Raw genomic sequence first — 11,428 nt, forward strand, 5'->3', positions numbered from 1 at the left:
AAGTCTGCTTGTCAATTATACTATAAGGTGAACATCAATCGGCCCACATGGCAACTTCCATACCACATACTTCAATCATACATTTAGGAGGTCGATATGGTGCAACCTCATTATTCACTTCCAAACTTTTTTGTTTATCTGACATCCCACACACTACCAGTTCTTCCATATCATGATCAGATTCCTGCACTTCTCAACAACCAACTTCTTACTCTCATTTTGTCGTAACATGTTTTCACTACTTCTAAAATTGGAACACTCTTAAAAAATGCCAAATTTTTTAAATTTAAACATTTTACCTTCACAGCAGGACAATTGTTTGATGTTGCAACATGTTTTATACTTACTCCATCTACTCATACCGGTTGTATGATGAAACAACTCAGAGAAATACTTTGCAGGCCTTCACAACGCATAATTTACCCCGCATTTTTTTATTTAGAACACATATGCTTTTACAACATATGCCTCTACCACGCATTGTATACATATATATATATATATATATATATATATATATATATATATATCCATGTCGTGCAGGATACCCATTCTAAGAAAAGCCACTGGAATGTGAATATTTCACTAATTTTAATGGCAGCACGCTGACAGCATAAATGAACAGCAAATGACTACAACAAATTCGTACACCAAACGCGTTTCGAGAGCTCCCTGCTCTCTTCTTCAGTGGTGTTTGGTTAACTGAAAGAAAGCGCCAGTGCACACGCACAATCTATATGCATCACCTGCCTGGAAAGGCGTGGTCGACTGCACGGCCTTCTGGATAATGCAGTTAAAATCAAATCCGCAGTGGGTGCGCTTTTCATTCAGAGATTAAAACCATTATTATTGTCCCAAGTGGGTCGAAGTCACTTAAAATTCAGTCAGCTGCCCTGCTTCATTGCTGACATGGTGAAAAGAGCGGGCGCTATCCCGCATTAGCGCCAGCTCACCTTCCTTCCCAAAAGCAAGACGCCTGTAGGAGCCTGGCAGGACCCGCTGATCAGCGGTGGGCTATCTTCGCGACCGGGAACAGCCGCCTGTAAATCCATGTCGTGCAGGATACCCATTCGAAGAAAAGCCACTGGAATGTGAATATTTCACTAATTTTAATGGCAGCACGCTGACAGCATAAATGAACAGCAAATGACTACAACAAATTATCTTCCTTTGAAGCCGACAAGGAAGAAAAAGAAAAGTATTTTCGGAGTGGTGTGCCATGATGACAACAGTGATGACTTTTGTTATGTAAGTTAATTATTTTTCTAACATCAGACAGAGGTGATTACCTTTTTTATTTAAGTTTATTTATTTATAAAAGGTCATGTAGGTCTTTCTTAAACATTACATGTATTAAGTCTTGTGTTGTGCCTCCATCCACATTTTTAGCTAATCCAGAAGAACCTATATATATATCTATATATATATATATATATATATATATATATATATATATATATATTACCTACTGGCGGTCGCCAGTAGGTAGTTATAGTTAGGACCCCTTTTCCATAGGAAATCCGCAACATTCTATTTTGAATAACTTTGGCGCCGGTCGATGAATCCTCGCGAATTTCTCAAAATAGGTGGGGCGCTACGCTCCGCTCCTACCCTGAAAGTCTCGGGGGGGATTCGTCAAGCGGGGGCTGAGATAAAAGGGGGGTCCCAAAACGCGTTTTTCCCATGCATTTTTCCATAGGACCTTTAGACAGAGCTACAGCCCGAACGGCTGAACAGAATTACTAGAAATTTGGCAGAGAGGTAGTCCCTATGTCAAGGAAGTGCCTGTTGTAGGTTTGGTGTAAATCTGTTCTGTAGATTATTAGAAAATAGCCTTTAAATCAATATATATATCTGAGCCCGCTTACGGTACGCTTACCGTACGCGTACGGTGGCGTGCGCGAGCGCGATTCTGATTGGCTCTTAGATCTTAGTAAACATTCGAATCGGCCGAAACCAGGAAGCGGCGTCCGCCATTTTGTCTCTCGCACTGAGTGTTATTTATCAAACATGATGCCCAAAAACATGTTACGGGGCTGTTTTGACAACTCCCTCCCACATAGTCATGTTGAGGGAGTCCCCAAACATCCCCCAAGAGCAAAAACGGTTGTATTTTTTTTTCGGCAATTTCGCCGAGTACGCTTACCGTACGCTTACCGTAAGCGTACGGTAAAAAATAGAAATAAAAAAAACACTATCCACACTTACCCCACCCCCTGTGCTTTTGGTGGCCGTAGGCCACCAAATGTACAGGGCTTATTACATCAGTAAAAAAACTATATTTTGGCAACATGAAATTATAAAATCGAAATAAAAAAAACACTATCCACATTGACCCCACCCCCTGTGCTTTTGGTGGCCGAAGGCCACCAAATGTACAGGGCTTATTAAAGTTGATAAAAACCGTGCACGGAACGCACTGCGTTAAGTGGGCGCGCACGCCTCGAATGGCGTAAAGTAACTTAGCATTTAAAAAACCTTGCAAATTCACTGAAAAAACCATAGGTTTCACACATGTTATAGTTAGCGGAAATTTTACTGATAAAAAACCAATGAAATTGCCCCGTTATAGTTAGTGCTGGCAACTATAACTCACGCGACCGCAATCTTCTGCTGATGACATATGTGTCTTTATAAAAAAAAATATTTGTAATATATGTATAGCTAAAAATGTATGGAAGAAGACATGGGCAAATAAGTGTCTAAATACAGTATTAGCATCAGCAGAGGATTGCGGTCGCGTGAGTTATAGTTGCCAGCACTAACTATAACGGGGCAATTTCATTGGTTTTTTATCAGTAAAATTTCCGCTAACTATAACATGTGTGAAACCTATGGTTTTTTCAGTGAATATATATATATATATATAAACACACACACACAATGTATTTGCGGGGGAGACCCCCCACACCCCTGAACTTACCTTAAATGCGTGGTAAAAGCATGCATTGTACAGATATTTAGGTTGTGAAAACATACATGGTAAAAAATGTGTGGTGAAGGCACAACGTGGTAAAAACCTCGCTGTGAAGGCTGTTTCCTCTCATACTCTTACATTTAGATTTGTCTGATACATTTAAGGTATTTAGCTCAGAATCAACTTTACTTTAAAGCCCGCTATCTTTTTTTTTTAATTCTTCCACATAACCTGAGGTATTCCCAAAATGTTTGGCTACAATAATAGACTTTTCTAATGAAGATATCTTCAAACCTAACAAGTTCTCTTGTATTTTCATATTTGACGTATGGTTGATATGTTGATCCCTAATAATTTCCTCATGTTAATCCTTAAACTTACAAGTGGCAACTAAAGTTAGCAACACTGCCACATCTTGATCAATGGATTAATTTGGTAATTGCACACGAAAAAAAAAACTTGTATTGTTCCACAACCACACCCAATTTCCGCCCATAGATTTCGTCAAGCGTCTTCCTAGCAGACACATACTCATCCTCCATTTCTTCATCCATGTTTGACCCACTGTCACATTCCTCACCATGCCTTACAAAATATGGCAAAGTATTTATACTTTTCTTTTCTCCACCCCTAAACTATGCTTCAAAATTGCTCATTTTCTTTTAGCAATAAATACATCCTCTCCCAAGGCCTCTAAATAAGTCATGAATGCCTCATTCCAATCTTCCCATGGCCTTGAAGGTTCTTCTGGATTAACTAAAAATGTGGATGGAGGCACAACTGACTGCACTGTGCACAACACAAGACTTAATAAATGTAATGTTTCAGAAAGACCAACATGACCTTTTTATAAATAAATAAACTTAAATTAAAAAAGTAGTCACCGCTGTCTGATGTTAGAAAAATAATAAATTTACATAACAAAAGTCATCACTGTTGTCATCATGGCACACCACTCCGAAAATACTTTTCTTTTTCTTCCTTGTCGGCTTCAAAGGAACAGCACACAAATCCTTCACATAAATCTCAGCAACTACTTTTCATGTCCCATAGCGATGTATCTGTTAATCAATGAGACTGGGAACCTCGACCAATCCAAAATGAGTATGTATTGGCCAATCGCAACCAGTTCAATATAACCAATGAGAACCTTTTTTACATTTGTCCGTCTCTGCCTTGTTCTTCAGGTAATACAGCAATTCGCCGGCACTAGGAAACCAGTGCTGGTATCAGTAAGTGTTGACTTTATTTTCTTTTAACGTCACAATATCACTAATTACCAACACAGGCAATGCACTGGGTAGCTCTGTCAGGGTACTGTATGGGTGTCAACTTCGAGATTCAACAAAAGCAGCCGCGAAGCAGAATGAATGGAGTCTGCAAGAGAAGGCCAGTGCGGTCGCGAGACAGAGCGAGCAAGATCACAAGGCACAGCACGTTGATTCCCATGCAGGGCTCCTTATTAAAATATGTGCTCTGGCTACTTACTTCAATTTGGCATAGCACTTGTCAATCATCCATTTTCATTGTCAAAGAAGATTACACACTTTGTGCAATAATCCACATAGCTGCATTGCAATGCAACACAGGTCCATGTTCGGCCACGTACATCACCTGTCAATTTCAAGACGCCAGCCCCGAATCAATTAAAAGTTAGGGTGGGTCTTTATTTGGCCTCACATCCTATCCTCGTCACCACTAAAAGAACACTTTTCACAGCAAATTGATAGTTCAATGTAGTGGAGTCTATTTCTTTCCAATTCATAACGATGAAACCAACTCAGTCACTACTCCATCAACTGACCCCACTAGAACTATTTTCCTTTAAACCCCTACATGCTAAATTCTAAGGGGGATATTCTCAAGAACGTGTGATAACCATTGCAAATTTAGCTTAACGCATCTCTTTACATCGCAGTCTATCGCAGGAAAATAACTCTGTGTTAACGTGGTGTTCCCAAACCGGCAGCACCATGAGATAGTCCCATGAAAACGCTTCAAATGACCGCTCTAAAATCAACGCGACTCTGCAAAAATGCGAGACACCAACGCAAAAAAAGTTGCGATGCCCCAAATTGCGATACAAAAATCAGCAACAACCAGTGACAGGCCTGCAATTCCCACACGTCATGCGGGAAAAGGCACTATAAAAGCAAAAAAAAACACACCAAAACCAGATCAAACAGTGTAGCACCATGGATGCACCCTGACCGAGTGCAGAGGATAACCCGAACCCCACAAGCCCCACGGAGGACCAGCCAGGAACCCCAGGGTTGAGGAAGGGCAAGGAGAAGAGGAAGAGGAAGACGGGTTCAGTCTGCAGGAAGACTGGATCATCGCCACGGAGGTGATAGAATACTACCAACAACTGTTCGTCACCTCCACTGCGTCATTGGCAACACAAACGGAAATATGCCAGTCCATCGTCACCAACGTGAATGCAGTCGGAGTATCGGGGAGGTCAATGCAGGCTGTCAAGAGACACTGACATGAAGTGCACAGCCAAATCAAGGAGAAACTTGCTGCCAACAAGAAGGCAGCAAAGGCGACTGGAGGTGGGAGTCCTACGCCACAGGAGGAGCTGGATGAGCTGGAGGAAATGGTGGCCACAGTCATCAGTGTGGAAACGGTGGCAGGAGTTGGGGGTTTGGACACAGCTCGATATGACCTGACCCAACAGCAACAGGGTGAGTAACGACCAGGGACTGGGGGAATGGAGGGAGATGGGCACAATGGCACACATGCACAATCACGTGCAGCACACTGAACACCCACAATGAGTGTGGAACATGTCCATGATACCCTTGGCACACTGCAGCACATATCGAAACACCAAGTAGGCCCCCGTCCACAATGTGCACAAATGGGCCCTCCTCCATATGACCAATGCCACAACCTACCCATGCACATGTGCTGAAACCAGAAAAGCAGCGGCTCTGTGAGCCACACGGACAATGCAAGTGACACTGCAGGACAGATAGCATGGCTGCAGTCACAATACATGCCATGGTGCACGAGACGACTTTGAGGTGGCTGAGTGTGGACCACATCCGTAAAGGAGCAGGTCACACTCTGACTCATCCACGTGCACCTACAACCCATTACGTCAAAACACATCTGCAGACAAACAATGCACAAGAGTACCAAAACCGTCCAAGAGCACAAATGACACAAGTCGCAACCATCCCAGCACCCAAAAAGCACACAAGTCAAAGGCACACCGACTCAAAGGGATAAGGGGCTGCCAAATCAGAGCTGCAGGGGCGACTCGCCAACAATGCAGCACACACACATAGCAATCACAGTACATCAACATTGACGGCAATGTCGTACAAAGTGCAACCCTTACACCACAGGACAGTGGACACAACTGGTGCCGCTCGTGCGTAGTAACTGGCCAATCACATCTGGCATTGCATGACACTGTGAGATGATAATGTACGAGTACAACCTCACATCCGTCATGTAGTCGAAATGTCCACTGTCATGCAGTCTGAATGTAAACATCTCCAATGCGTGAACATACATGGAACACACTGTTAACATGCATCTCCCCGTTACATTGCAGAGGGACATTCAACTCCTCCTGCAGAGCAGACCACACATCTCTACAGTGATGATGAAGAGGACACCCTGCACATTTGCCAAAACACCCTCCAATGGCTCGTGGACAGCCTCCGCACTCCACCCCAAGGAGCAGGGCAGGCCAGCTGCATTGCGGTGACCCCACACTCTGCACAGACCACACAGCAGGAAGCACACACCACCATGGCTGGCTCACAGGAACCCCATGACCAACACATGGAATTCCATCGCCACGTGTTAGGGTGCCAGGAGAAGATAGCTGATCAGTTGCGGGTGGGGTTCAACCTCATGGCAGCCAAACTAGATGCCATACGTGGGTGTCTGAGGCCCATCAGGGACCACTTACAGTCCCTAATGGACACCCACTGTCCGCACCATGCTCACCAACAATCCTTGGCTGACCTTGCTGGGGCCATTAATCGGATACAAGAACTGTCTAGTCAGACAGGCTCCAGCGATGACAGCACAGAGTTGTCACAGATGCGGAGAACAATGGAGACCATGGAGCCGATACAGGCTGGAAGTAGGGCTGCCACAGCTGAACACCAGCTAGATGTAGCTGGGATATTCCATGCCTTGCAGATCCTCATCTTGCCATTGCTGCCACAGAGCCTGTCCCAGATAACTGCTGCTGGAACTTTGACAAACACATCTCCGCCCCTGATGTGTCATTGGCAGACAGTGATGCAGCCCTATCACCTTCGTACCCTGATGTGTCAGTGCCCCACGGTGATGCAGCCATAACACTACCACACACACCTGACACACCGGACACAGAAGACGTCTCAGAGGAGTAAGATGTGGAGGGTAATGACTGTGTGAAGAAGGAGGCAGTAGCATCCGTACCCGCCACATGGCCTGTCCCTGCCTGGTTCAGCCATATGCGTCATGCCCTGGAACAACACCTCCCATTGTCCCCCGGAACACTCAGCGACATTCACCCAGACCCCGGCATGGCTTGCCATATCTGCTCTGGTACCAATGACACAGCAATCCGGCTGCGGACTGTACTCTTCCTCTTCAGATTAACCTTGCATTCCCCCAAGGACTCTGGTTGGCCCACCACTGGGCAACCACGTTATGTGGGCATGAACTGGCAATGTACCCCTTCAGCTCCGACACTCCCCAGAATGTGAATAAAACATTCCAAATCACACAGATGTGTCATGTCTATGTTCACTCACTTATACAAATATGGATGAATGTAGGGACATTGATTGCACAAAAAGGTACACCCTGGTAAATGTCATTAATGCGCATGTTTGACCCTGACCCACATGGCCAATTAGATGACTGTGAAGGTGTGAACTAGCTGTGGCCTCATTGCACATGAACAACAATCTCGCAACCCCCCAACGTAGCCCCAGGTTATATAGGACTGTGTGTAGAAATGTCAAAATCGGTCGCACGCCTGAAGTAGTGTCCCCCATCACATGTGACTACAGAACATCTCTTTGCATGACCATCTCACACACATCAGTGTGGACACAGTCTGTTTTATTGGATCACATTGATCCACATAGCAAGAAGTTGGACACCATGCTCACATTGCTGAAGACACGTAAGAGCACAGGTCTACCAGCAACTATCCCAAACACAATGTCTGGCTCACAGAGGTGGAGCTGCCAATAGGGATTCACCACCAATGTACATGCAGCAGTCTGTCCCTCCCTGTGTACGGACAATGCTCATTGAGGCACAGGATTTGTCATACTAATCAACACTCATCACAGTTGTACACTGGCGAAGTTGCGTAGACTTTATTAGCATGTGCGTGTCAGTACGGGCAAGGAATGGGCCGTAACAGGCAGACAAATGCTTAAGACACTTACAGGCAGAATGGTAACGTGTCGAGGTGCAAGAGATGGGGAATGAACACATATTCTTACAGATGGCAACGGTCTCAGCCCACCTTGCCTTAGTGGTCGAGACGTATGATGTTTGGCGTCTGCTCATTGCCCCGTGTCCGGAGACACAACTCACGGCCCATGGGATCTGCATGGAGCTGTACCACCGGACTGTGCCGACTGTGTGCTATGCTGACAGTGAGCAGGTGAAAGGGACCAACAAGGTCACATGTCGCACTGCATTGCCATCTGTTTAGTCTCCCTCCAGCAGTATGTCAGATTTAGGAACGTTGCCAAAGCCACCCATGGGGGCTGCATCACCTTGCACAGGTGTGTGACAACACACGTAGGTGCACGCACATGCATTCTGAGTACGGGCGAATGCATACATGTCCACTGTTGTCCTGGGATGTGTGACCATTCGTCCACGATGCAACACGGTGTTGGGACCTGTGCTCTGGGTGGCAATCAGTTGTGGCTGCAGGAAGGTAGTTACTCGTCCATGAATGCGAGCGCAGCTTCATAGGCAATCAGTTTCAGAAGTACGTCATTCTCGAGTTCAAGAAACACAAGGGAGAGCTAATCCATTAACTTGTCCGGACAGATGTGCTCCGTCCATGACGTTTCACCAATCCGCAACACAGCCCAATAGGGGAGCGCCTCGATGTGGTCACTGCACACGATGATTTGTGCAATCTCCCATCCACTACTGCCAGCACATATGCCACAGATCAGGGCGTCCCATGCACGGGTATCCCGGTTGCACTCCTGTTTGTGGGCCAACAGGGAGCGCACACACAAGTCATAATCCAGTTCAGCTACCGTTGTGTTGGATAGGCAGACCTCCATGGGCCAATCGAATGTGCATGATCGACAGTGGAACCAGGGCTGGACGCATGTGACGTACGCAAGCCGGAAACTCAGATGGTAACTGATTCGCAAAACTGCCATTGGCAGAACTCCCAACAGATGCAGCATTCGTGCACGGTACAGTTCCATCTGACAGGGGTTGTACATGTGCCCGGGATTGCCTGCCATTGCGTTTGTTGGTCTCGTACCACCGGCACTCCTCAGACCGGCAGCAATTCTGTGGACGATATGCCACAGCTCGGAGCAATGAGTCGTATGTGTGTTCAACATTTGGACGTATGTTTTTTTTTACCAATATGTTGGGAGCATGCCATGCAGGTGCACCTCGAGCAGGGACAAGTGTGTGTGGGGTATGGACATGTTGGTCTTTCATTAGCGCAGTTCGTGGTGTGGGAGTAGACGGAGTCTGGTGTGGTATCTCACTCAGGGGGTGCCAGGCGCATTTAAGTCCAAGGTCGGAGGTTCGGATGTCCTTCCGCCTTCTGTATTGAGACAAAGGAGCTTTCATGCCTAATTTTAGTCTGACTACTGCTTGCCTTTCTGAAATGTGATGTGGCCTTCGCGTTGAAATTGTTGCCAGGCCTTAGATTTAGGGTGCACCAATTGCGAAACACACACAACAGTTGGCATGTATGAGCCAAGGGCCCGATTGTCCTTGCGCTCCTTGTTCAGTCTCTCTCTCTCTCTCTCTCTCTCTCTCTGTCCTTTAATGAGTGCCTGACACACCTTCTTCTCTTGAATATTGTCTTACAGGCTGTCAATTACAGATTGTCCAGGGATGACCCGCCATGACTCTTCCAAATAGTTGTTTGGAGAGAAATTTGATTGTGATATTTTGTTTGGACTTTCAATGGTGACTGATTGATTCTGCTTTTTCTGTACTCACATGACTGTTAGTTGTTGTGATTCTGCTGCATCAGGCGAATGATGTTGTTCATGGTTTTGTGACGTTGATGTGCAATCTCTTGGTCCGAGGGTGTGGGGGGTGGTCTGGGGGTGGGTGGCGGTGGGTGTTGTGGCCCTCTTAGGGGTCCAAGCTGCATGAGCAGTGGCTCCATGGCATCTGTTGGTCTTCAGGTGTGGCTGTGGGCTGGGCTCCCTTTTCTGGTGCAGGTTGTCGTCTGACTTTGCACCAGGTCAGAGCAGGTGTTAATTTCCTGCTGCTAACGCACCTTATTGCATGTTTTGTGTTCTTATCGCATATCTGGGTGGTCGTTGAGAATGTTGAGGTGTGGTGTTGTCGTGGCTTTTTGCACCGGAACGCCAAGTCTGCATCTCATTAGCGATAGTTGCCGGGGTCATCCGTGGCGATGTTTTTTGAGGATGCTATCGCCGGAAAACTGGTAATATCGGCTGTTTGCACCAGCTTGTGAATGGGACGATAAATTTATTGCGACTTTGGCTGCGATAAAGTGTCGATAACTCGACGATAGGTCCTTGAGAATATGCTCCTATGTTCCATAAGTTCACCTAGAAACCATAAATGCAAATTTGTCGTTTCAACAAAAGCTGTTGGTGCACTAGGACTTCTAGACTTTTGGTGGCTGTCCTAACATATTTGAGGATATACCAAGTATAATAAATTTCATGGATGCTTATGAGAAAGCAAATAATATTCATGAATACAACAATTACTTCCATTGCTGTGTCAATGATAACTGAACTTAAATTCCTTTTCAAAGACTCAGCTAAATCTAGTCTATATAATGCTTAACAAACGTTTGTGAGGTTGTCCAGATGGCAGCCCTACATATCTCTGATAATGATGCACCTTTTGCCTCAGCCCTTGAAGTTGGTACATATCTTGTAGATTGATCCTGCACATCTTGTGGTGGAACTGCACTTGCTGACCTATAAGCCTGAATTATAGCTAGTTTCATCCACTTACTCGAGGTAGGAATTGAAACTTTTTCCCCTCTGTTGACTGATCCAAAAGAAACAAACAAGGAATCAGAGACCTTATAGGGCTTTGTGCGCTCCAGATAAATCCACAATAGCCTTCTCACATACAATGATGAAGGAATATCAGAGCCTGAAACCACCTCCAATTACGGAAGCACTATTTCCTGCAAGAGGTGGAATTTGGAGATGACGTTTGGAATAAACGTAGAATCTGGTTTTAAAACAACCCTGTCTGGAAAAAAACGTATATAAAGATACGAAACTACCAAGGCAAAAAATTCTCCCAACTCATCGCTGAAGTAATGGT

The 11,428-nt window shown here is 45.4% G+C and overlaps 1 protein-coding gene across 1 annotated transcript; it reads left to right on the forward strand.

Annotated features, from left to right (window-relative positions):
- Positions 1–4,136: 4,136 nt before the first annotated feature.
- LOC146867612 (uncharacterized) lies at positions 4,137–7,604 on the forward strand. Its single transcript, XM_085615015.1, has 2 exons — positions 4,137–5,604; positions 6,486–7,604. The coding sequence occupies exons 1-2, from the start codon at positions 5,517–5,519 to the stop codon at positions 7,244–7,246; spliced, it is 849 nt and encodes a 282-aa protein (XP_085471141.1). The 5' UTR covers positions 4,137–5,516; the 3' UTR covers positions 7,247–7,604.
- Positions 7,605–11,428: the final 3,824 nt, after the last annotated feature.

The sequence above is a fragment of the Triturus cristatus genome, chromosome 1_2, assembly GCF_964204655.1.
Source record: "Triturus cristatus chromosome 1_2, aTriCri1.1, whole genome shotgun sequence".
NCBI lineage: Eukaryota > Metazoa > Chordata > Amphibia > Caudata > Salamandridae > Triturus > Triturus cristatus.

What these genes read in the sequence shown, in the direction of transcription:
- LOC146867612 (XM_085615015.1), top strand. Translation starts at nt 5,517, where the DNA reads ATGGTGGCCACAGTCATCAGTGTGGAAACGGTGGCAGGAGTTGGGGGT. An exon ending in CCTGACCCAACAGCAACAGG is followed by an intron (nt 5,605 to 6,485) that starts GTGAGTAACGAC and finishes GTTACATTGCAG; the next exon opens with AGGGACATTCAACTCCTCCT.